General features: G+C 43.2%; 2 protein-coding genes across 2 annotated transcripts in view; one reads left to right on the top strand and one right to left on the bottom strand.

Moving 5' to 3' along the window:
• Positions 1-13,833, top strand: part of LOC118358089 (intermembrane lipid transfer protein VPS13A-like) — a 57,118-nt gene extending 43,285 nt beyond the window's left edge. The window contains 11 exon segments of the mRNA XM_035735527.2: positions 700-813; positions 1,257-1,402; positions 4,759-4,840; positions 4,976-5,089; positions 5,247-5,322; positions 5,505-5,668; positions 5,898-6,182; positions 9,083-9,168; positions 9,302-9,425; positions 11,358-11,432; positions 11,607-13,833. Coding sequence (XP_035591420.2) covers positions 700-813; positions 1,257-1,402; positions 4,759-4,840; positions 4,976-5,089; positions 5,247-5,322; positions 5,505-5,668; positions 5,898-6,182; positions 9,083-9,168; positions 9,302-9,425; positions 11,358-11,432; positions 11,607-11,657 — 1,317 coding nt within the window. The 3' untranslated portion in view covers positions 11,658-13,833.
• Positions 13,834-13,941: 108 nt separating this feature from the next.
• Positions 13,942-26,934, bottom strand: LOC118358088 (guanine nucleotide-binding protein subunit alpha-14-like). The gene is made up of 7 exons (XM_035735524.2): positions 26,441-26,934; positions 17,344-17,528; positions 17,030-17,184; positions 16,353-16,481; positions 15,891-16,020; positions 15,517-15,670; positions 13,942-15,179 (listed from the first exon to the last, which is right to left on the bottom strand). Exons 1-7 carry the CDS (start codon positions 26,562-26,564, stop codon positions 14,989-14,991), a joined length of 1,068 nt encoding a protein of 355 aa, XP_035591417.1. The 5' UTR covers positions 26,565-26,934; the 3' UTR covers positions 13,942-14,988.
• Positions 26,935-27,517: the final 583 nt, after the last annotated feature.

Genomic DNA, 27,517 nt, shown 5'->3' with positions numbered 1-27,517 from the left:
CTATTTCTAAAAAAGAAGCCCACATTAAATCTTAGCATTTTTTCATCATATTTTTTTGTTAAATCCTTGTCAATCCAAATGCCCAGATAATTATTGGCGGGAACCCGATCGATGGGAGAACCGTTCAATGAATAAATATGTCAATCTGAAACATTTTTGTGAGAATTAGAGAACAATATATATATTTAGTCTTACCCACATTAAGTACACGTTTTAAACCAACCAGGACTTTTTGTAAGGCAACAAAGTCAGATTGCAGCTCGAACAACACCTGTTCTACAGTTGGGGCGATGGCATACATATCAGTATTGTCTGCATACAGCTTAATATTTACAGACTGATATTACAGACTGAAATTGTAAAGAGAACAGGTCCCAATACTGACCCCTGCCGTACACCTTTCATAGTACCCAGGAAACTAGACTGAACACCATCAGAAATCACACGTTGTGTACTGTCTCAAACCACTTATAAGAAGCCTGATCCAGGCCCAATTCAGGTCATCTTTTGAATGAGAATGTGATGGTCAACCGTTGATGGTCAGCAGTGTCTAAGGCCTTGGAAAAGTCTATAAATAAGGCAGCATTTCGTAACGAACCAGAAAGCTAAATTGAACTAGCATGTGCAAAGAGCCTATCAGGGTTAAGACTCCATTGTATCTCTCTCTCTCTCTCCTCTGACTCTGTGTGTGGTGTTCAGGTGGAGTTGTTTGAGAAGGACATAGAGTATCTGAAGACGGAGCTCAACGACGTCTCGGCCACTGACACATCCCCTATCAGTCTCTATGAGTACTTCCACATCTCTCCTATCAAGGTAAGCTTCGGTGTCACCACAGTGCGTTCACTGTGTATTTTATTTAAGCAATAAGGCACGAGGAGGTGTGGTAGATGGCCAATGTACCACGGCTAAGGGCTGTTTTTATGCACGTCATATCGCAGAGTGCCTGGTATATTGGCCATATATCGCAAACCCCCAAGGTGACTTATTGCTATTAAAAACTGGTTACCAATGTTTTGTCATACCCGTGGTATACGGTCTGATATACCACGTCTGTCAGCCAATCAGCGTTAGGACGCCATGGCCAGACCATGACTAAAGGGCCTAGCGATTGTAACAAAGTGTTATTGACCAGGTATGTACCATAAGGGCTTCTGACCAGTAGAAACGTATGGGCTTGGACTTTTTCCTGGTCACATCATCAGGTCAGGAAAACTGCCCTAGGGATGATCTATCTATGAGGCATGTTTGTTTGGCAGCTGCACCTCAGTTTCTCTCTGAGTTCTGGAGGAGAGGATGGTAACAAGGAGAAGAGGGAGACCGAGATCATCCCTGTCCAGTCCCTCAATCTGCTGCTGAAAAGCATCGGAGCAACCCTCACTGACGTGCAGGATGTCGTCTTCAAGTATGTACAAATACAATTTTATTTAACCTTTTAATTTATCAGGGAGTCATACTGAGACCAAGAAGATGAGCCCTGAATTACAGAAAATACACACATCAATATAAATACGAAATGCAAGCAGAAAGAACAACACGGTCATAAAAAACAAACATATTCGTCAGTAATAAGGTCCTCAATCAGCTTTCTGAATTACACTAGAGGCACCAGAACATCACATTTAAGAACATTTTGAAGATTGTTTCACAGATAAGGAGCAAGAATGATGATGTACCTAACTCAGTAGAGACCAAAGGAGTTTCCAGAGTTAATCGTCCCTGACACCCGGTGTGGTAACTCGCAAAATTTATTACCCTCATTTTATACCCTCATTTCCAAACCTGGGCGGCAGTGTGTTTTGGGTCATTGTCTGCATTTGGAGAATAAAAAAAGACATTTAGCCAAAAAGCCAACATTAGGTACAATACTAGATATATACATGTAAATAGGCCTAAACATAGCAAAATATTGCTATAATCCTACCTTGAAAGAAACGATGTGGTCCCAGAAACAGCTCTCTGACATAAGGTCCAGCATATCTCTTGATGATTTCTTCCTCAGAGAAATCTGGAGCCATGATACCTGAAAAAGGAGGCAACAGTGAATTATCGTGGAACACACAGCAGTCTGTGAGGTGGATGTACCTTTTGCTTTGTAAATAGGTGAATTTGCCATCAAAAATCAGATATGAGCCTCGTCCCTGGCGAGAAATTGCCCCCCTCACATGGCGTTTGAGCACATGCTTGGGACTCAGCTTTCTTAATCTTCTTCCTTTTTTTTCTGTAGCAAATTGCTCAAGGTCCACGGTTGATTTGTCTGTGAAGATGTCTTTGAATGTCTTGCTAGCTTTGATCCGGGCCTGCAGGATGCGAAGTTCTTTGTTTGTTTGTCAGACGAATCATCGGGTCGAAACTACAGAAAAAGAAGTTGTCCCTCAGCTGCTTGATGAAATCTTCCATCACCTCTGTGACAATGCTGCGGCCTGGTCCAAATCAAACAACTCAAGCTTCCTAGTAAAGGCCTCAAATTTCTCCACCATGTCCTCGACTGTTTCCCTCTTCCTTGTAACTGCAGATTTAACCCATTTAAGTTACAGAATATGTCCACAGAAAATGCTGTGTGTGCAGCTTGTAGTTAACAATTCAATGTTTCTGCTTCGGGCCTCTATATGGGGTGGGAATACAACAGACAGTTCTCTGCTTAGATTCATAATTACGTCTGAGATTTAATTATTTGCAAACAGCAATATTTTCATTGCAAATAAGAGACTGGCTTGGCATTGGGAAAGATTAATGCATATCTCTGTACATTCTTGATTTTCATTTATCCACCTTCTTGACTTTTTGAGAGCAAAATTTTATCTTGCCATCAAGCAAATTATTCTGATCAAATGTTGAGAAAAAAGTAGTGTAGCCTACATACTGTAAACGTGTTTTTCCCAAATCAACACACAGAGGAATAGAGAGTAATCAGATCAAAATTATCATATTGTCACTGAATTTATGTACTTAGCATATGTGTTAAACATGTTAAATTTGTAGTGTAGTCCAATTAATTGTGCTAATATTATATACTTACTATGTTCTGGCCTGCCGGCTAGGCTCAGAAAAATTTGGCCAAACCTAATTGACAACCCTGATATGTCTTACAGAGCCAAGTCCACACATCAACTGGCTGGGATTAGTGTGTGGAAACAGTCATCATTGCCATTTTTCAAACCCGCAGCGGTCTGAAACACTGCATCCCACTGCAAACTACGTTGCTACAGATGCTTGTACCCATGCCGGCCGCGAAGCCCATGAGGCCAAAAAACATAAATAATTCTAAATAACAAACTGGCTTTATTTACAAATGAGTAAATGTCTCACCCCGTGTTCAAGAATGTCCTTTTTCTCACTCACTTTAGGTTATTGGAAAACTAAATCATCTCCAAAATATCGTTATTTAAACAAAGCGATTATTATTAATTAATTTAGAATAGAAAAGCAAACCTCAGATTAATCAGCATGGCTGATTAATTAGGGCCGATTTTCAAGTTTTTGTAACACTAATTGGCATTTTTGGATGCCGATTACATTGCATTCCACAAGGAAACTGCGTGGCAGGCTGACCACCTGTTACGTGAGTGCAAGAGGAGCCAAGGTAAGTTGCTAGCTAGCATTAAACTTTTCTTATAAAAAACAATCAATCTTAACATAATCACTAGTTAACTACACATGGTTGATGATATTACTAGGTTAACTAGCTTGTCCTGCGTTGCATATAATCAATGTGGTGCCTGTTAATTTATCATCGAATCACAGCCTACAAACGGGTGATGATTTAACAAAATAACATTTTAAAAAGAAATGTCAGAATGTACCTAACCATAAACATCACTGCCTTTCTCAATACACAGAAGTATTTTTTTAAACCTGCATATTTTGTTAAAATTAACTAGTGAAATTGTCACTTCTCTTGTTCATTGCACGCAGAGTCATGTATGCATCATCTGGGACAGAGTACCAGGCAGTTTACTCTGGGCACCTTATTCATCCAAGCTACTCAATACTGCCCCCCTGTCACCAAGAAGTTAAGGGCTGGCAGAGGGAAGAGCAGTTGATTGACCGAATAGGGTCAATAAACCACTGTTTCTCTCAAATAAAAAGCCTGTCGATTATGATAAAATAATGAATAAAATCATCACTTATCCCATTGTGATGCCAGTCAGACAACTTGCATGGCAGGGAAAAAGAGGAATTTGTAGGCTTCTGTGCATTTGTTTTCCATAATTAAGAATCACCAGAAGTCAAGAGATGGGGCTTGATTTGGCTTTCTTAAGTCTGTTCTCTAAATTGTCTGAAAGATTTCCAGTGCACTAAAGGCAGGTTTCCTTTCTTTGGCTCAGAACTGATTCATCTGAATGAGCTCAGATGGCCCCGAAGAGCTAACCCTTGGTTTTCTATCTTTTGACTCTGAATTGTTTAATGGGGTGTGTTCATCTGCTAGGGGAATACATTTGGAGGAGACATTTTCTAGAGCCAACTCAAGGTCAACTCTGAGAATATAGAAAATAGTGGCTTAACCAGAGTAGAATGTAAAATGGCAATGGCTCGCTCTCTCTCTCACACACTCTCTCTCTCACACACACACACACACACACACACACACACACACACACACACACACACACACACACACACACACACCATACAGAGACTCTACAAAACCACTTAACTCAAATTATTTGCTTATGGCAAGGCTTTATTCAACCATGTCCTTTTGTTTGTATACATTTACGCTAGACTCTGACCCAAAGTCATTTTCTGTAACTTCCCTAGATTGGCCTTCTTCGAGCTGACCTTCCAGTTTCGCACTCGCCAGCAACTACAATGGGAGGTCATCAGACACTACTCGAAACAGGTAACGTCTCACACACATTCCACTCCAAGTGGGCTCCAGTGTGCACGTCCAACGCAGATGTTCCCACTTCAATTAATGATTCATGTGAGTTCAGTTATGATACACGACTGAGCCGTGTTCTCATCTGTGTCCCAGGCGATAAAGCAGATGTATGTGCTGGTGTTGGGCTTGGACGTGCTGGGAAACCCCTTTGGACTGATCCGAGGTCTGTCGGAGGGAGTGGAGGCTTTCTTCTACGAGCCCTATCAGGTGAGACCACAGTACAACCAATATGAACCACCCCAGGTAGGCGCTAAATCCCTTGTAGCACCGAACACTACCAGTATGGATGTGCACTACTTGACACAGTGCGGTAGGTATCCATGTAGATGGCATGTATCTGAGTAACTGTTTTGGGCTTCCCCAGGGAGCTATCCAGGGGCCAGAGGAGTTTGTGGAGGGTATGGCGCTGGGGGTGAAAGCGCTGGTTGGAGGAGCAGTAGGTAAGTTATGCTCTCGCTCATCTCTTTCTGCTAACGTTGATTCTCTTTAGTTCCTTCATTGCCATCCCTCCACTTCCCGACTTAACTGTTTCCCCCCCCTGACATATATCTCTCTTCCCTCTCCTATCTACTTGGCCCCTCTCTCTTCTTCTCCACTGTGTTCACACTGTCCCCTCTCCCAGGTGGCATTGCGGGCGCTGCCTCCAGGATCACAGGCGCCATGGCGAAGGGTGTGGCTGCCATGACGATGGACGAGGAGTACCAGCAGAAGAGACGGGAGGCTATGAACAAGCAGCCTAGCGGCCTGAGAGAGGGCCTGACCCGCGGAGGGAAAGGACTGGTGTCTGTGAGTCTGACCTACTATAGTATGCTAACACCAGAACAGCCTAACTGACCTAGCAACACCAGCATAACCGGGGACCTGTTCAGTAGGACCCAACGTAGCAAAATTGAAGATGAGCATTGTTGTCAATTGAACACAACCAGTATAGCTGAGCAGTAGAAACGGTCTCTCAGGCCGGTTCTCTCTCAAATATGCTACTCTGTCTGTAACACTCGCCTTTTCTCCATCTCAGGGCTTTGTCAGTGGGATCACAGGGATTGTCACCAAGCCTATTAAAGGTGCTCAGAAGGAGGGCGCGGCGGGCTTCTTTAAGGGTGTGGGCAAGGGGCTAGTGGGTGCTGTGGCCAGACCCACTGGAGGCATCATCGACATGGCCAGCAGCACCTTCCAGGGCATCAAGAGGGCAGCTGAGACATCCCAGGATGTGGAGAGTCTGCGTCCGCCTCGCTTCATCCATGAGGACGGGGTCATCCGACCATACAAGGAAAGAGAGGGCATCGGCAGCCAGATGCTACAGGTAACAGGAATTCTCGGGGAAACAAAACAAATCCTTATTTCCTCTAAACAGATGGCTCCCCTGACTTGGGTGGTGTTCATTAGGCACCAAATGGAGAGAAAAACAAGGGAACTACATGAACATGTCCAATAAGAAACGCTCATCTTCGTTTTCTGTTGCAAAACCTTTCAAAAGGTTTTCCTTCTCGTGTCCTAATGAACACGACCCTGAGGTCAGGGTTCATGTTAATGAGTGTGGCCTCACATAGAAACACCCCCTCGCTCTCCATCTCTCGCTCCACTTCTCAACCCCTTATTGCTTCTCAGTCCCGATATAGGTTTTCATTATCTCATCCTGTGATTATGTCCTTTCACCCACCTGCTCTAAAGTTCTCCCATGGCCGCATGGCTGCTGTAGCTCTCTGTGTGTGAGTCCCACTTAGTGATGGAAATGGCAGAGGTCGAGTTCCTGCCCGACTAGATACGCATGCGTTGCGTTGCATAAACCTATGGTTGCATTCCACGTCATGGACTGTGCAGTCAGACATCAGATTGCTATATCATATGACGTAGTTAGCTGATATGTTAAATAACCCATCCAGGCGTTGTAAAATCGGCCACGCGTCTGCCATGTAGTCGAGCAGGAACATGACCGGAGTTGGGGCCGATTCCATTTCAATTCAGTCAATTCAATTTGACACTTGAGTTTTAATGGAATGGACCCAACCCTTGTCAGTGGCCTGTAGGGCTGTAGTGGAATGGGACCGTAGTGAGCCAAGGCATTGAGGTGTTGGCTGTAATTTCGTTTTGTGTAGTTGTGGGGTCACTATACTTGTGGTTTCTAGCTGTGGCTTGAGCACTACCAGAATCTGTACTGTACTTCTGTATTGATGTTTCACTGAGAATGTTGAAGTGATGTCGTCATTTTATTCCATTTAAAAAAAAAAAAAGAAGATATCCGTAGAGCTGGAGATTCATAGTAGCGTCAGTCTCTGTCTGTCTGTATGTGCTTGTCTGTCTGTCCTGACATTGGCTTTTGTCTTCTCTCTTGTCATGTCCACAGAAAACGGTGGCCTTCACTGAAGGGAGTAGAACTGTCAGTGATGATGATGATGATGATGAACAAGCGCTATACATATCAAATGTGTTATTGTTACTATTGTTGATGTGGATGATAACAAGTAGAATGGAATTTCACTAGTTAATGCTTTGGTCTCCCCTAGTTTATCTTGAAGCTGCACTGTGCTGGCGTTTTTTGAGTGGTGATATGTTGTTTTTGTAGAGCTAGAGATGATTAGAGACGGCCGTGTCTGTCCTGTCTGTTCTGACATTGGCTTTGTCTTCTCTCTTGTCATGTCCACAGAAAAGGTTGGCCTTCACTGAATGGAGTAGGACTGGCAATGATGATGATGATGATGATGATGACAGCTAGAATGGAATTGCTAAGTCCTAGTTGATGCTTTGGTCTTCCATAGCTTTTCATGTGTTGTTAGTCAATGTGGAGTAGCCTGCTCCAGCAGGATATTTTAACATTCAATGCATCCCGAATAACACGACTAACCAACTGCCAGCCAACTTGTCATTCTCGGCTGTTTGTATGTTTTGGTTACTCTAGACGCACACTGTATTTCAATAGTTTTTCTGAAACACCCATGTATTCTCAGGATTCTGCTGCTGCAGGGCCTCTTGTCATGTAAAAGCATAATTCTACTTAATTGAACCGTCTTCTGTCATCCAACCTTCGACCCTATCATGTAAGGGGGAGGAGTCAGAAAGCCAAGAGACTCGTCAATCATACTCTTTGACCTGAGAATCATTCGTAATATTCTATTTTAGAGCAAGTTTATATTATTCACTTTATCTGGAATCCTTAAAGGGACACTTCTGGATTGTTGTATCTACTTCCCCAGAGTCGGATGAACTAGTGGATACTATTTTTGTGTCTCTGTGTCCAGTATGAAGGAAGTTGGAGGTAGTTTTGCAAGCCAATGCTAACTAGCGTTAGCACAATGACTGGAAGTCTATGGGTATCTGCTAGCAAGCTCACCTCTGTCCACAAAACAGAAACGATACCAAAGGTGCTGGGGTGGACAGTGGTGCTATTTCCCCTAATGCAGATTCCATCTTTAAGTTAATATGAAATCTGTTGTATTGGTCTGGACTGGATTCATGCAATAGTCAGTCAGCAGTCCTCCCTCTTGGCATTTTGGCACCTCCCTCTTTCATAAGACTCCTTGCTATGCGCGCAGTCACATACTCATAGCCAGCACAACTTCCCTTCTGAATAAAGTGCATTTTGAAACATCTATATCGTCTTCTCATCCCTACCTTTCCCCTTCCCTTCATCAACACTCATTAACATGCTTTTATGAGCAGTTTATAAACGGTCCATAACAGGTATCCATTGGACTCGGATGAAGTATCAGTGTACCGCAGTGGAACATTTTAGATGTCGTTTGACATGTCTCCGGGTCAAAGACCATGGCCCTGGTTTTGAATATTTTTAAAAGCAACCTTGGTTCCCTTGACGTGATCACTGATCTTACGCAATTTGATGTGTAAGCAACTGTTGTAGCAGAGCTTTCTTCGATCCACCCATGTCAGAATTTCTTCGAAGAAGACGTAATCAAACGGGGCCTAGGATGTGTCCAGTATACAAGTTGTTGTCAGGTCAGGAGGTGAAGTAGGTGTAGATCAGCAACAATACCATCAGATCATCTGCCAGAGCCTGTGTGAATGGTCAACATCCTGAAGCCATTTTAATCAAACTTTGGATAAAGGTACCGAGTGACTCGTTTGTGTATCATATCAACAGTAGACTTAGCGTAGCATATGTGTTTTTATATACCCAATTTGATAAATGTGTGAATATCTTCTCAAATGTGCTTGAACAAACCTGATAAGTTAATATTTCTCTTTTAGAAAATTGAAAACGGAAGGTTCGCCAAGTACAGATACTTTGCGCACGCCAAAGTGAACGAGTCCGATTTCCTGATGATCACCAAAAGGTAAGAGGCTGGCTGGGGTTTGTTTCTGAAAGTGGACTGCAGTGACTTAAGAGTGCTGCTGTTTCACTTCCTGTGTCACCGTCTTGTCTGTCAGTGAATGTTCTGAGGCTCTACCTCTCTTGCCTTTCACCAGGGGAATCTTTTTCGTGACCAAAGGTACATTTGGGCAGCTGACCTGCGAGTGGCAGTATCTGTTCGACGAGTTCACCAAGGAGCCCATGATCGTGGAGGGGAGGCGGCTTCGGATCGAGGCCAAGGTATCCTCATCTGCTTATTGTCATCCATACACAGGCACACACGAATGACTAACTACCACATGAAACTCTCCTTTATCAAACTGCTCATCATATCTATCTGAATAACCACTCCTGTTTCCATCCATCATGATACTCACACCTGCCTAGGAGATACTCATTTGCATCCAAACTGTTTGTTCCTCTATATTAACATTAGAACTGCAGGGCCTCGAGGGACACCCCTTCCAGCTAATGAGCAGTCATTCTTTCTAACTGTGTAATTAATACGTTTCATATATGCTATTGGTAAAATAACCATTTGGTTGTGTTCATGAAGGCGTTAAGTAACATTTTCTAAATATAAAATAGCATTTTCATTAGTTTGTTACTGTAGGCTATATGTAAAAACACAAAGTGAACTGTTCAATCAATTTTATAGTCATGGTCTTTTGTTACAACTATGAAACAGAAGTCATGTGTGTTTCTTGTTGTTTATATAACAAAATACCCCAACCACAAAGACAGGTCAGCAATGCGCTCGGTCAAATGATTAAAATATTAACCTGAACATCATTATAAGCTCCAAGTGTGCTTGATAATTAGTAAAAATCCGCACAAAATCAATAATTGCATTTATAATGACTGCGTTGATATGACAGCAGTCGATTATTGTCAGCTCATGCTTACATGGTGTGCATTTTCAGCAATGGCATCAATTGGATATCATTTATAAGGTGAATGCACCAATTTGTAAGTCGCTCTGGATAAGAGCGTCTGCTAAATGACTTAAATGTAAATGTAAATTTAGCGCTTATCCCTCGTCTTGACAGTCAATACGAATCTTCGCCACTTTCACTCGCATGACACACTTCCCACAAACAGCTGTCTTGGGTTCCGATCTTTGTGCGCCTGGCCACATGGCGCTGTGTCCTCCCCTGGGAGCTGTGTCCTCCCCTGGGAGCTGTGTCCTCCCCTGGGAGCTGTGTCCTCCCCTGGGAGCTGTGTCCTCCCCTGGGAGCTGTGTCCTCCCCTGGGAGCTGTGCGCAATTTGGCTCGTGTGGAATCTTTGCTGCTGCCTTGGCCCTCATGTCTCTGTCACGTAGCCCGTATGCCAGACTCATGATGAAGTCTCTCGTGGGCATGGTGTTGTTGATGCACTGCTTGAACAACACTTGTGCGTTGATGGCAGCCAAGTCCAGCTTGTCATCGAAAACGGCAACAGGCCAGCCTCCTTTTCAGAGTACAGCCGTGCCTTCTAAGCCAAAACATACACACCATCTTACGGAACAGTATAGAGCAGTAAAACATGAGCATTATTTTCCCATATGAAAAACAGCACGTGTTCCACAGAAGGGCATAATGCCGTCGCATAAGTTTATCTATATATGGCGATTCGTATCATGTAATATTGACATGCCTTTGCTTGGTTGTAGCGCGTCGTAGGATCTGGTTTTCTCATCGTGTCCCCGTCGATGGCAACTGTCGGCTGCATGGTGCTCATGACAGGGATGTTATTTCCCGACTTGCTTTGGTAAAGTGCGAGTGCTGTCTTGTCATTCTTCGGCACCGTTGTGGAGTACAACGGCTGTGAGTGTGCCTTATTCTGCGCAGCGTGAGGGAGCTCTATTCCAATGTCGGGGAATGAGTGGAGCAGGCCCTACTGTCAGGAGGGAGGGGGGGACCATTCAAATAATGACATGCCTTCCTAAAACTCCAGTTCTGTTTGTGATGTTAAGATTCTAACAAGGGCAGTGTGCTCTATAGACTTATTTAGGAAAAGTCAAGGACAGAGGTGGACATGACTTAAAAATGGCAGAGCAATAAAATCAATACATTCATAACCATTCAAAATGACTGCTTCAGAGGTTCTCGTGCTGACAGTATCTCAACGTACGTCCCGCTATTTCTCAGAACTCGTGTTGAACTAAAAACAATTTCCTGTGTGTGTTTCAGGAGAGAGTGAAGTCTGTGTTTCATGCCAAAGAGTTTGGGAAGATAATAAACTTCAGAAGTCCAGAAATAGCCAAGGTGGGTTAGCATAACATAAATATAAACTGCTGCCAGTCTTTATACATGGCAAACAGTATTTGTCAGTGAACAACACAAAACCTACACAATAGTTTATTTAGGATGTGGTTCCAAGTTGTAATGTGACTTTTGATGGTGTAGTTTTTAAATGCGTATGGTTTTGTTTATCTGCAGTGGGTTCTTACCAAGCTTGAAGACGCCAGGGAGAGTCTACACAAATACTGATTGGCCACTCTAATAGGGCCACCAACCAGCACTGAGACATGACAAAAAAGTACAACGTTGACTGTTATAGTGTGTGTGTGTGTGCATGCTAGGAGAGTAGGGTGTGCCTCCATCAGTGTACTACTAACTCTCAGGTTAGACTTTCTCTTTCATTCACACACACACACGGACTGTCTGGACATCTTGCAGACACACACGGACTCCACTATCACAAACACCATCACTGTTTCGGTTGTACACAGCAACATGGCAGGAATATCGGCTAACTCCTTGCACTACCGTAAGCCTGCATGTGGTTGTACCCGAAGAGGCCGCAATGGGGGGGGAGCATTTGATGACGGAAAACCTCTCTCGGAGTCACAGGTGAAGACAGTCTTTTCTCGGTCTGGGTTCTGCTCCTGGTACATCTTCAGGATGAACTCCCTGGCTGCTTTAGGGTCATTCTGCAGCCCTGGAAATGAGCTTTAGTTCTGGTGTGTGGAGTCAGCCTCTATCTCTATGTCAGCTTGCAGTCTGTCTGTAAAACGATGTTTGTGTTGTGAACGGCGAACACAAAACCCTACACACTGTCACCGCTCCGATTGTACACAACTATGTGCTAGACATTTCTCCTTTTCCCCAAATAAATGTTTTTTGTTGTTTTCGTTGAAAAAGTAGGGTACCTGAATGACGTTTCAAACTGCCACTGTTGAAGTAGCCCTATCCATCACATTTCAATCCGTTTGCCAGTTACTGAGAGATTGTGGCCAAATGTGAAGTATTATTGTGGGACTCGGAGCACTGGGTTTAACTGCCTTGATATATGTATATGTTACACACACTGTTATTTTACTGGTTTATATAGGATGGGGGGGGGGGACACACACATGCACACGTTAAACTGTTCATCTGCTTGTTGTGATAGTTATTCTGTACCAATACTCCCTCTCTTCCTAAATCACTAACTTATGTTTTTCTATACATTTCTGCAAGCTATGACTTTGCACGTGATCGAAAAAAGCATGCTATTTTTATACAGTACACGTCGATCTGCTGTAAAATGATTTCAATAGAGTATCATGTGTGTATATACAGGTAACTTCCAAAATAAAGGAAACACCAACATAGTGTCTTTAATAGGGCATCGGCCCACCCAAACAGCTTCAATGCGCCTTGGAATAGATTATACAAGTGTCTGGAACTCTATTGGATGGATTTGAAACCATTCTTCCACAATAAATGTAATATTTTTGTTTTGTTGATGGTGGTGGACAATGCTTGGAATCTGGTGACTGAGACACCCTGGGGTGGCAGGGTAGCATAGTGGTTAGAGCGTTGGACTAGTAACCGGAAGGTTGCAAGTTCAAATCCCCGAGCTGACAAGGTACAAATCTGTCGTTCTGCCCCTGAACAGGCAGTTAACCCACTGTTCCTAGGCCGTCATTGAAAATAAGAATTTGTTCTTAACTGACTTGCCTAGTAAAATAAATACAACAACAAAAGACACCTGCTCCTTTGAGACCCCTCATGGGCAACTGGGCATTTTTATATTATGACCCTAATGATGGGATGTTATATGGTTAATTTACTCAGGAACCACACCTTTGGATGCACCTGACTTCAATATAATTTGTACCCCTCATTTACTCAAGTGTTTATGTTATTTTGGAAGTTGTGTGTATAGATATAGATATCGCTCTCTATTTAAGACAGGCGGCACCTTAATTGGGGAGGGCGAGCTCATAGTAAATGGCTGGAATGGAATACATTTCAATGGTATCAAACACATGGAAACCATGTGTTTGTTCTGTACCATTCCATGTGTTTAATACCAATCCATTCCAGCCATTGTTATGAGCCGTCCTCCCCTCAGCAGCCTCCTGTGATTTAAGATAATCTATTGAGGGGTTGTATCTCATCATTGCCGATTCTCATGTTTTTATACAGCAGGTATGCAATGCCATTAACGACGAAGAGTTATGCAATGGAGAGACATATTTCAAATAAATTGTCAGCTGCTACATTCATACTCATATGTTTTAAAGGTTTGTTTTTGGTTTGGGGTCACTAATTAATGTAACTAAATTATTTAATATGTTTGGCCTTTGTCAGCAAGTGCTCTCATTGTTAGGCAGTATAAAATCACTGGTGCAGGTAAAGTTCTGCCATTTTTTTGAAAAATAAAGGGTCTATTTAATTTGTTTGGTATTGGTCTTCCTGTCATTATGGGATCTACAAAGACATACAATCTGCACATATTTCTCTCTCCATGTTCTGCTTGACACTTTAATCTGAGACGCACCAATAAAAATTGTAAATTTGACTAACAATTTATTGAAATGTAACAACGTAGAAATGACTTGATGCACATATTAAGTAAGTAAATGGTCATAATCTATGAATGGAGAATTCTTTCATGATCAAAAATCGGTTGTTAGGAATACCTATTCATGTTTATGCACTTCGGGGTGAATCCTAACTCCCACTTCAAATTTGAATTTTCACTTAGTTTCCCATTGACAACAATTGAAAATTTGAATCAAGTGGAAGTAAGGATTTGCGCCTAAATGAAGGTCTCTGGTAAATGTCTCTATAGTTCACTGGAATTATTCTGTTATTCCTCTCACAAACAAGGCACTTTAGACTGATTACTTGGCTAAAATATGCACGTCTTCACTGTTTAGATATATGACGGAGTACATAAATACAGTATCTGTATGAAAACATCGCATTTTTGCGGCCAAGTGTTGCTCACATTTAAGCAAGTAAAAGACTGTGACAAGGACTGAATCCACAATTTCACTTGCACTCTCACTGTCGTCACTATCATACTACTGCTCAAGGAAAGACATCCTGAGGAGTGTTGTACGTAATTGCTAGATACATCAGCTTAACACAGTTCATTTTTATATCAATCAAAAGGTGCTATACTTTAACTCCTTCCTCTGTGCTAACTCCACAACAAATAAATTAAAGTCGTCCATTTCAAGGAAAAAAAACGTTTTTGGTACAACGACCATACAATAAAAATCTATTTTATACATATGAGTAGAATTTTCATCCTTTTGAAAAGTTATCTAGAGGAGCTTTTCTCTTGATATAGATGCTCAACCTAAAAGGCACCCTGGACAGAAAAACAGCACTACAAATCTGGCAGTCTGAGCATATTCTTCTAGCACATCAATCTGACCTTCCAACCTAACCATATACATCTACTCTCAGGTCTCCTAGCCAGATCCCAGATCTGTATGTGCTTTAACCAACTCATGTCAACGATAGAGAAGTTGGCTGAAGCACATCATCTCGGACCAGTCTAGATGTCTCCTAACCTTGAAGGAGCCCTAGATCTCCTCTAAACCAGGTTGAACTCCTTGAGGTTGTGTCTGAGGATGGTGTCTTTGACAGCAACAAAGACAAAGCGGATGTTCTCTGTGTCGGTGGCACAGGTGAAGTGGGAGTAGACAGTCTTTTCTCGGTCTGGGTTCTGCTCCTGGTACATCTTCAGGATGAACTCCCTGGCTGCTTTAGGGTCATTCTGTGGCCCTGGAAACAAGAGCTTTAGTTATAAGAATATGTTCTTAACTGACTTGCCTGGTTAAATAAAGGTTAAAAAAAAAAACTTTAAAAAAAATATGCCGTGTGTACCTAGAGGAGGTTCGATGAACTACACTTGTGATGCGTAACCTTGCCTGAGACTTGAAAATGTGTTAGCTCCCAGAACGAATGCCTAGGCTTTAGCTCAGTGGGCTAACATGTTTTTGAGTCATGTGGCAGCCTGGGTTTGATACCAGGTTGGTCAAGTGTGTGTTAAGTAATGTGTTTACTTACTATACACATAAGAATAGCGGTCACACACAACACAAACACTACTAGAGCTTACCGGTGTATTCTGGGAAGTAGTTGACAAGGTGGGAGTGTGTGATCTTCTCCTCTAGGATGTCAGTTTTGTTGAGGAAAAGGATTACAGAAGAGCGCTGGAACCAGGGGTATGTGATGATGGTCTTGAAGAGGGCTTTGCTCTCTTCCATGCGGTTCTAGGGGAAGTTGATGCACGTACAGTAAGTGGATATGATGGCCCATACTCATCGAATTTGTGAGATACATTTAACTTATGCATTTTACTGTGAGGTACATTTGACCTAATAGCTTATTTTACTCATCAATTTTACACGACAGCATGTTAGCTCAACGAATGCGGCCTTCAAGTGTGTCAGGCAAAGGCCCGTGACCGTGCTCTGACTGACGGGAGCTCACCTCATTGTCACACTCAGCCAGCACCTGGTCGTACTCACTAAGCGCCACCAAGAAGATGATGGATGTGACGTTCTCAAAGCAGTGGATCCACTTTCTCCTCTCTGACCTCTGACCCCCCACGTCCACCATCCTGTCACAACAAGCCAATGTTTGGAGTGCTGCTTATCGTATACCAATAGACAGACATATTTGTTGTTTACAAGCAAACTTCTCGTTGGAGTGACGCGCGCGCATCCTCAACAAAAAAGCTCTGTAGCAGGATAGATAACGCTGAAGTTGGAATCTTGCTAAACTTGGAGTGATGACCATGAAAACATTCTCTATCCACTCCCATGTAAACACACCCCTTTCTGATTTGGAACTGCCCGCGCAACTTTTCACGACACAGACAGGAAAAGGGTCTGTAGTGTTTCTCGTATGTAGGACACTCAGTGGCGATTGGAGAACCAAAGTGTCTCTCACCTGAAGATGACGTTTTCCATGTCGAAGGGGTACTCGATGATGCCGGTTGTAGGTACTCGGACCCTCAGGATGTCCTGTTGGGTGGGCAGGTAGGAGGGCTCTGCGATCCTGTCAATGTCACTCAGATAACTGAACAACACATGAAGAAAATGTTTAAGGGAATGATGTGTGCTCGCCAAGAGAAAAGAACAATGATGCCACAACCAATGATACACACAATTTACATTGGTATACGCTGAAGAAAACCCAGCTAGAGTCCAAATATTGTCCATGTAATTAAACAGGGCTTGTTGGCAGCATATTCACATTCCAGTATGAATATTGATTTAGTTCCACCCTCAATAGGTTAAAGACTGGCCACGGCCCATGCCTCACCAAACCTCCACCAATAAGGAATAAAAGCTCCCTATGTGCCTGTGGGGTGGAGTTAAACCATGCACTACATCCTTGAAGCTTGTCCAATCCACAAACTTAGTGGAGGCCTATTAACCCTCAACACAACAGGACTGGAAGCAACCGCTTAACATTTTTTATGGCTTCGCAGTCTTATGTTAAAGTGTCTTTACTTTTTGAAGATAGACATGTCTTTGGCTAAGGCCAAGTTGCCTGACCTGTGGTTTTCCTGATCATGACCAGTTCAAGAAAAACTCCTGGCCCTATGACCTAAGTCTACTCACTATTTGGCGGAGTCAGAAAGCTGGTACTCCCTGCGACGGTCATAGCACTCCTGCACTCCACTGTCCATCCACAGGCTCCTGATGGCGTCCACATGGCCTCTCTCCAGATCATTCACCATGTCCACCTCCACCTCACTCAACATGCTGGCATAGCCCTGGGAGGGAGGGAGCAAACAAGATGGTTGGGGTGTGTTCCTTGGGGCACGCAATGGAAAATGCTTTAAAACACTTCACAAAGGAAAACAAAAGTCTTTGGCTCCGTGATCAGCCAGTACTGAGGTAGGGCTGAAGTGTAATGTTGCTGGGATTCTTGCCTTATTCTGGGCCTCAGAGTAGGGGATGTTGAGGGTCTCCATGGCGCGGATCATGGACTGCATGGCAGTGAAGATGTTCTGGTACACCAGCTTGGTGAAGCCGCGCTTGTCCTCCTCTGAGTAGCCGGCCCCATGGATGATTCTCATCTGTTTAATGAAGGTGCTCTTCCCACTCTCTCCAGTACCTGACAGAAAGGAGGGAGGAAAGAGACACGGTTGATCACAATACAGAACATGTGGTGTTCCCCAAGGCACTCTATTTGGCCCAGTCTTACTCCTTGCCCTCATCAATGATGCTGCATAAAAGGCTGCCGACCCTGTGTGTAAATATGTCAGTGACATGAATAGACTTGAAACAAGCAAGCTGCAGCAACCATCAACAATGCAGAAGCAACTAGATGCGCTCAGCACCTGGTCCACCAACAGCGACATATCAAAAGCCAAAGTACTCCATCTCATTATCCAACAGGACCTGCACTAGAGCAGTGCAGAGCACGTGATCTAGTGGTAAAGCTCCTGGCTCTAGATACAGTGTATCTCTCCCCACCGGAGACAGGGGTCTGATCTCCCTGCCCCCCCTTCCCAATGGCCCGTCTCCCTTTCTCATTCATTCATCATAACTGTCTCAATAAAATCTACAAAACATATAAGAATTCCAGGTCCGCTGAAGTCACAGGTAAAAACTCAATGTGGTCTGCAGTGAGTTGCCAGTAAATGCTACTACTGTGGCAGAGGGAATGAGTAGGGCCCAGGGAAGAGGAGAGGGCCAGGAGAGTAGGGCCCAGGGAAGAGGAGAGGGCCAGGAGAGTAGGGCCCAGGGAAGAGGAGGGCCAGGAGAGTAGGGCCCAGGGAAGAGGAGAGGGCCAGGAGAGTAGGGCCCAGGGAAGAGGAGAGGGCCAGGAGAGTAGGGCCCAGGGAAGAGGAGAGGGCCAGGAGAGCAATGCGTGTCCAGCAGATAGAACAGCAGAGCCTGTGACTGTGTAACCCCACCTCCGCTGCTCTATGAATCACCAGCGGTTAACTCGATCACAAACAACCACACCAGGATGTAAACACACACTGAAAAAACCATCTATCCACTCTGCTACTGTAAGAACAATGAGCAGTGTGTGTGTCTAGTTGACAAGGAGACCTTAGAGCCATGGCCTCTGTTCTTTGTATGTATCCCAGCAGCAGTGCTCTAGCAGCACGGCAGCCTTCACTCGGAGCTTTGTTTTTGTTTCTGTGCCTCTGAAAATATTAATCTGGACACATTATATCAGCACTATGGCAGGATTAGGTTGAGCCTCATCCCCCAATCACAGCACTGATACACACACACACACACACACATTATCTAATGAGTCGGGCAACAGCAACACATATTAAGGGAACTGCTCCGAGGCCATAAATGATTGACAGATTCATTGATGAATAGAATAGTGACCTTGATCAAAAATATATTATGTGAAGACACTCCTAGACCCAAAACAGGGAAGAGCTTACATTGAAGAGCTGTAACAGAGCATGTATTAAACTCTTGTTGCCACCAGATTGTTAGCTTCTCTTGAAGAGGAATTGACCTGGATAGGCCGAGGTGAAAAAGAGACGAAAAAAAGGAAAGAGAGGCGAGAAAGGGGGATGGGGAGAGGAGAGAAGCTTGTTCTTGAGAAGTGTGCTGTTTAAAGAGGGGGCCAGCTGGTTAACAGTCTTCTCTCGTTCTGTAAACTGTTTCGCGTCGTTTCTGAGAGGAAGTCAAAGACGGGCTCATTCCTGACCACCATTTAGTCACAGTTCCTGGAGCCCCTCAGGATTTAAACATGTCAGCATAGGAATAAATGCTGCCAACAACACACCAGACACCAACAGATTCAGAACAAACGTTCCTCTGTGGCTGGGTCTCCTCTGTCTCTAGCCGCTTGTGAATCCAACGCACCTCACTCAAACACACACCCACCTTCCAGCCAAACATTAAGCTACTCTTGGAGGACAATGGAAGTGTCCTCCAAAAAATGCTTCTTGCAGTGTTTGTACGTGTGAGAGTTGAGATGGAGGGTTTCCAAGAGACTAAAAACAAATAAGTAAGTTGTTGCTAAGGAAACTGTATTTGCAGACATCTGTACATAGACTTTGACAAATTTGAATGAATTTGACTTTCAAAAGTTAGCCAGTCAATATTCTAATGAGAACAACATGAAAACATGTCCTCAATAAGCCGCCAGATCCATCCATCAATCAGACATAATGGGCAGGGACTTGTGCCTGACCATGACCAATCAAAGAGGTCACAGGCACTTGTGAATATTAAGTTGACCAATCAAAAGGGAGAGTTAGCATGTACAACTGTCCAAAGCAGTCAGAGGAGGAGCTGGTATTTGCACTTACCCTCATGATCTATTAAACCATAGAGATACAATATCAATGTTCCATTGAATTATATTTTAAACACTGTACTGGAGAGGGTTGATCCATCCCTTTGCCATTGACATTAGAAAGTTACGTCAGTTTTCCAAATCAATACAATGAGTTATATTAATATACCAACTTAATTCCATCCATTAGGACCTTCACACAGAGAACAGAACATGATTTAGCTATAGGCCTATACACCTATTTTATGCTTACAGTAATTATGCATTCGTTCAGACCCCTACTTTTAAAAATATAATATAACACAAAGCCCACCACCCATCATTGAAGAACTTTATGATTTCCAGTTGAATACGTTTTTATTCTAGTGTACATTGCTCTCCCCGTCCTTACCACAAAACTCCCCTAGTTCCCCTCATGACAGTTACACTTATACCAAGCAAAATATAAACGCAACATGTAAAAGTCTTGGTCCCATGTTTCATGAGCTGAGATAACAGATCCCAGAAATGTTCCACTTGCACAAAAAACATATTTCTGTCAAATGTTGTGCAGAAATTTGTTTACATCCCTTTTAGTGAGCATTTATTCTTTGTAAAGATAATCCATCCACCTGACAGGTGTGGCATATCAAGAAGCTGATTAAACAGCATGATCATTACAGAGGTGCACCTTGTGCTGGGGACAATAAAAGACCACAAAAAATGTACAGTTTTTGTCTCACAACACAATTCCACAGATATCTCAAGTTGAGGGAGTGTGCAATTGCCATGCTGGCTGCAGGAATGTCCACAAGAGCTGTTGCCAGACAATTCAATGTTAATTTCTCTACCATAAGTCAGAAACCGTCTCAGGGAAGCTCATTTGCGTGCTCGTCGTCCTCACCAGGGTCTTGACCTGACTGCAGTTTGGCATCGTAACCGACTTTACTGGCCAAATGCTGACCTTCAATGACCACTGGGACGCTGGAGAAGTGTGCTCTTCGTGGATTTCAACTGTACCGGACAGATAGCAGACACGGTGTATGGTGTCGTGTGGGCGAGTGGTTCGCTGATGTCAACGTTGTGAACAGGTTTCCTCATGGAGACAATGCGGTTATGGTAAGGTCATGCATAAGCGACGGTCAACGAACACAATTGCATTTTAGCGATGGAAATTTGAATGCACAGAGATACCGTGACACAGAGATCCTGAGGTCCATTGTCGTGCCATTCATCGGCCGTCATCACCTCATGTTTTAAAAATGTCCCAGTTCTTCCATGGCCTGTATACTCACCAGACATGAGCATGTTTCGGATGCCCTGGATTGATGTATACGACAGTGTGTTCCAGTTCCCGCCAATATCCAGCAACAACATTCCACAGGCCACAATCAACAGCCTGATCTACCTTTATGCAAAGGAGATGCTGTCGTGTCGTGCTGCATGAGGCAAATGGTGGTCACACCAGATACTAACTGGTGTTCTGATCCGCAACCTAGCTTTTTTTAAAAGGTATCTGTGACCAACAGGTGCATGGTTGTATTCCCAATCATGTGAAATACTTAGATTAGGGCCTAATTTATTTATTTAAATTGACTGATTTCCTTATATGAACTGTAAATCTTAGAAATTGTTGCATGTTGCATTTATATTTTTGTTCAGTATACATGCAGCATCCCATCCATGCAGAAAACCCTTGATTTGACCATTTCTATTGGCCATTGACTTCAAACATATATAGTAGATGATTGTTGATGATGAATCATACTGGAAACTGTTCACTCTCAATGGTTCCTGATCTTGAGTCAAAACAAATTAACACCAGGAAGATAAAGTTGGTAATTGTTTGGCTACCCAGCATCACTAAAGGGCAAAGTGTGTAAACTGATCCTTGTATTTAAAGAACAACTAACAATGTTGGACCTGCAGTTAAAAAGGTCTAGCCTGACTACCCATCCACAAACGCCACACCCACTAACCTTTCTTATGGAGTGATTGCTCGAGCAGAGGAATCAAATTCAGAATGAGTCGTCAGGCAAATAAATGGGCTGCATAAGAACCTACATTTGTGCGTGTGAACGATCTTGCGTGCGTGTGTGTTACTGTAATGGCCAATCTGTTGGGCAAAGAGAAGTGTGTGTGTGGTGTGAGGGTGATGCTCTGTAGACTGTCAGAGGTTCTGTCTGTGGTTGTTTGGACATGTTTATCGGCTCTCTCAGCTCCTCTCTGCAGACCCCATCACACACTCTCGCTGCTAGCATTCCTCTCCGAGTCCTACTGCAAGAACACCACGTCCTCACACACTACCAGCCTGAGCTGGTTCAACAAATATGTTGTATGAATGTACAGTGCATTCAGAAAGTATTCAGACCCCTTCCCTTTTTCCACATTTTGTTTCGTCAGAGCTTCATTCTAAAATGGATTCAATTCATTGTTTTCCTCAACAATCTACACACAATACTCCATAATGACAAAAAAAATAAGAAAAACCTTATTTACAGACTTTGCTATGAGACTTGAAATTGAGCTCAGGTGCATCTCGTTTTCATTGATCATCCTTGAGATGTTTTTACAACTTTATTGGAGTCCACCTGTGGTAAATTCATGTAATTGGACAGGAATTGGAAAGGTAGACACCTGTCTGTATAAGGTCCCATAGTTGACAGTGCATGTCAGAGCAAAAGCAAGCCATGAGGTCCAAGGAATTGTCTGTAAAGCTCAGAGACAGGAGTGTGTTGAGGAACAGATCTGGGGAAGGGGACCAAAACATTTCTGCAGCATTAAAAGTCCCCAAGAACACAGTGGCCTCCATCATTCTTAAATGAAAGACATTTGGAACCACCAAGACTCTTCCTAGAGCTGGCCGCCCAGCCAAACTGAGCAATCGGGGGAGGAGGGCTTTGGTCATCTCCAGAGTTCCTCTGTGGAGATGGCAGAACCTTCCAGAAGGACAACCATCCCTGCAGCACTCCACCAATCGGGCCGTTATGGTAGAGTGGCCAGACGGAAGCCACTCCTCAGTAAAAGGCACATGACAGACCACTTTAAGTTTGCCGAAAGGCACCTAAAGGACTCTGACCATAAGAAACAAGATTCTCTGATCTGATGAATCCAAGATTGAACTCATTAGCCTGAATGGCAAGCATCACGTCTGGAGGAAACCTGGCACCATCCCTATGGTGAATAATGGAGGTTTGTTAACAGTGTCCAAACCTGGCACCATCTCCTTCACCAAAATCCAGACAGCTTATGTTCTGAAAGAGCTGCAAAATCACAAACTGTTATATACCTATATGCATCCTGCCCTGCCTTTTTAAAATCTCCGAAAGCCAAGTTAACAAACAGATCACCGAACACTTCGATTCCCAACGTACCTTCTCCACTATGCAATTTGGTTTCCGAGCTGGTCATGGGTGTACCTCAGTCACACTCAAGGTCGATAAAAGACAGTACTGTGCAGCCGTCTTCATTGACCTGGCCAAGGCTTTCGACTCTGTCAATCACTGCATTCTTATCGGCAGACTCAATAGCCTTGGCTTCTTAAATGACTGCCTCGCTTGGTTCACCAACTACTTCTCAGATAGAGTGTTAATGCTAAATTGTAATTATGTTTCCTCTATGGCGTACAGTGGGGCAAAAAAGTATTTAGTCAGCCACCAATTGTGCAAGTTCTCCCACTTAAAAAGATGAGAGAGGCCTGTAATTTCCATCATAGGTACACTTCAACTATGACAGACAAAATGAGAGAAAAAAAATCCAGAAAATCACATTGTAGGACTTTTAATTAATTTATTTGCAAATTATGGTGGAAAATAAGTATTTGAACATGCTAATATCGGTTCCATGATTTGAATGGGATTTGTGCCACAAATGCTAAAACATTAGCATTTGGAACCCACACCAGGGAAACTAAACCAAAGCATGGATTTCTGGCCTACCTTGTCCATAGGCTGCTTATAGGGTAAGGAAACAAATATGTAATTTTGTAATTTGAACTATCCCTTTAACATCCCGTGTTTAGAAGTTGACATGTCAGGTTATAGTTCAAAGAATTATGAAAATATATACAAAGGTAAATGATCATTTCTACAGTATCTATCTGGTTTAAGTTAAACTGTTAGTAGTTTGTTTGAACCAAAACCAAAAACGTTCTAAAAGAGATTCAGCCTATTATTTTCTTACTACGGCGACCATGACGGATTGAATTGGATTTCAGCCCTCATCTGGAGCGCACGGTCATATGTTATGCACCATTGGTTTACACAGTGATGTAATAGTGAAATAGGGTTATTACCATACCAGTAGTACCACTGTGGTTACCACCACCAGTCAGTCCGCTTCCCTGTCTATCTGTCTGCCCAGCTGGCCCCTCCCCCGCTCAGAGGAGCATTCAGCTGTGGGCATTACTGGCATTAGCTATAACCATAACCACCCAGCTTGCCCCCCTGACCACAGAAACAGACACACAAACCTCCACTTCCTCATTTGTGGGAGCTAAGGTGTGAGGACAGTAGCCTACACAAAACCCTGCTGCAGAATCTGTATAGTCTCTTACTGAAGTGTGAGGAGGCAGATGCTGGTGTAAAAACAGAGGTGGATCCATTGAACCACACTCACGTGAAAAGTAAGTTCCCTTGTTTGCGGTGATGACTGATGCCCTCTGTTCACCAATGCTAACAAGCAATAGTTCAAAGTGTTACACAATACACATGGTGATCATATGTAGGTCTGGCCCAGACACCCTGCAGTGTCGACCTTTTCATCATGCGCTGAATGTCTCCCATGAGTTTTACTGTGGGCAGTCACTGGTCTAATGACACCTTCAGGGACATATAGTGGCTCACACACTTCACTGCTTCTCAAACACAACACTGGACAGGAGAGCACCATCTAAGGTGTTTCCTTATAACACAACTAGCCCTATGTTGGTCTGCTTTATGGCAAACAAAGATATTCAAGTTGTAGACATGTCTGTGATACATTCTGATGTAATTCTTAACATAAGATATGACTTTTTATAAAGGTTTTGTGGTGTTTAACAGGTGAAGATCTATCGGAAACACAAGATATCCAGTGTTTATGACATTTAAATAAAAGTTGTTTATATGAGAATGTGCGTTTACAAGCCCTTCTTTTTTTCACTCTAGACTTTCGGGTGTGTGATTAGAGCACACTTTCCAGGAGCGTTGATCAGGCAAAACTGAAATGATACTCTCAGCTGTATTTGCATGACTTTGCATGAGAAAATAACCGTGGTACACCAGCTACCTGCGACTACAAACACATCGGTGAGCCAACGCCCCAAGGCAAGGCACCAACATTTCGTAATTGAAAGCTTCGCAGTTAATTATTATTAGTTGTTAGCAAAGTAAGCTCATCTATTTGTTGACAATGAAAGTGAAACCATCACATTTTTTTCACCAATACAATTTAATTCACATCGACTGGGTGCAAAGTAGCCCAATAATGTACGGTTAAGGAGCAGGAACCCTAACTCTAACTCTATAAAGGTGTGTAGTAATTGAACCTTTGTTTTTTGAAAATGATTTCTCGTCGATATGAAAGTTCAGTACCAAATGTTTCCAAAACCGTATTGCAAGTGAGGCGTATTGACAGAGCTTCGGTGCATTTGCACCGGATGGCAGACAGGTTCGTAAATACAACGGTATATTTAACATTGCTGTCTGTGAATGGGCTAGTTGCAAAGGCGCCTTCTATCTGAGCAGCACAACTGTTTAGTAAGCCGTAGCAATATTTTTTTTTAAAGTTATGCTTAATAGCCTAGAAAAAAAGTGTGAGTGCCTAGGCTATGTTGAGAAGTTGTGCAGTGCTGACATTATAGAACAATGTGGAACAACTGTGCCAAGCTCAGTGAACAGTGCCAGAGCGCACCACAACCACATCCGGTGAGGGAGGGTGAAGTCTGGGTGAAGGAAATGAAATTAAAAGGAGATAAAAAAAAAGGAATGTGCTCCCATGTCTGCACAGCATGGACACATTATAGGCCTATTACTTAATATATTAAATGTGTTATAGTCTAACATCACTGTGATAGCCTAGCCTACTGATCCTTTCCTCACCTGACGTGACACCTATGGCCAGGTGTGGTCCACGTTTTGCCTAGTAGCCAATTTCGAAACTTGGTTGTACATCAGCAGTTTTCCTCTTGTTATATCCCATTCACTGACAGTCACATAATTAGCCCATGTCAGTAATGTTGGGGGGATAAATTAGTCTATTTAGTCTAACTAAACCAGCTATCTAAACTTGTAGTTAACATGAATTACTGACTGGGCACACAGGGCACCTGCTCAGGGGCCCAGATCTCCAGGGGACCCACACTTAACATGTCATAAATCATAGTAACATGTGTATAATTGCAGGACATCTGCTCTAAAACTGCAACAATAAAAACATTATGTCAAGCAAACTTATTTGTTTACCATTTTCTAATAAAATACCTTCTCCTCTGTACATATTAAATTATAGTTTTTAATCCAGGTGCTGAGTTAGTGTGAGTTAATGTGTAGCAGCTATAGCTAATAGGCTATGTGTTTGTAATCGACTGAGGTGAATGAAGCTGCAGCAACCAATATGATTGATAATGGCTGGGGTCATTTTTGCTCTTCTCCAAATAGCATTTTAACGTTTTTAAATGGTATAGAAATTAAGTAAATGAGCTTCAACTTTCTTCAAATGTAATGGACCCTGGCTACAGCCGTGGCTATGCACTAAGCAGTGTGATTGACAGATGTGATAGCTCTCACCTAATAGCAGCAGTTTGAGTTCCCTGCGCGAGTCTTTCTTGTCCCGCCGCAGCTGCCTGTCAATCTCCTGATTGATTCTCTGATTCTCCTTCTCCTCGGCCGACATACAACATCCAGCCATCATTGACGCAGTCACTGTCCAATGTCCCCTCTGTTTGCACTTACAGCACTGGAGAAGATGGAGCAGTAGACACGGGAGTCCCAATGAAAGGCCAACCTGTCTATCCAATTAGTTCCTCCCGGTCGGAATGCGCATAGCAAATAAATTGTTATTTTCGTTTTCCCGTTTGATCTTTCTGTCTGAAGTTCCCGGAATCGTCTCCTTCCCAGTTGTCGGTATAGGAATATACTAACCTCCTGCTCTACAGGTAACAGCTACAAGCTGTGGGTGAAAATTAGACTGGCAGTGCGCATATGTTTCCTGGCGCTTGGTCACATCCTGAACTTTATCCAAGGCAGTAGAAGGACACATCTCCACCGGGGCGGGGACGGGCGCGCCTACAGTAGATGCCCGACTATGATATAGTTACTTACAAGGAGCCTGCAGGAAGCAGGGCCGGTTCTAGCCTTTGAGGGCCCTAAGCAAAGTTTGGTTGGGTGCCCCCCACCTTGCACAACATATTTTATCAGCTCCCCTGTTGATGGTGGAGAGGAAAGTTCATTTCCTGCAATTTTACACATTTTGCCATGGGGCGTAGAGAAAATGTGGCAGTTTTAAAGCACCTTTTCTGCATTTCTACCAAATTTGCCATGAGTCAGAGGGAAACATTTAGCAGTTTTACAGCAAATTTCCTGCAATTCTAGTCATTTTGGAATTACTTATGCCTTATCGATATTGTATCTGAGTTAGAATGACTAACAAAATGGCTAGAAATGGGGTTCCCTAGAGGTCAGGCCCTGTGAGCTGGTAGGTATTCGGCCAGGATTACTATAAATTTAGATAGCTGGCTAGATTAACTAACAATGTAAAAATTGGTAGATGACATGGCTAATTAAGTGACTGTCAGTGACTGACATAACAAAATAAAAACTGCTGATGAAATGACACCTGGTGTATTCTACTATTCTATCACTCAA

The sequence above is a fragment of the Oncorhynchus keta genome, chromosome 25 (assembly GCF_023373465.1).
Source record: "Oncorhynchus keta strain PuntledgeMale-10-30-2019 chromosome 25, Oket_V2, whole genome shotgun sequence".
NCBI lineage: Eukaryota > Metazoa > Chordata > Actinopteri > Salmoniformes > Salmonidae > Oncorhynchus > Oncorhynchus keta.
This window is presented reverse-complemented; position numbering and strand designations above follow the sequence as displayed.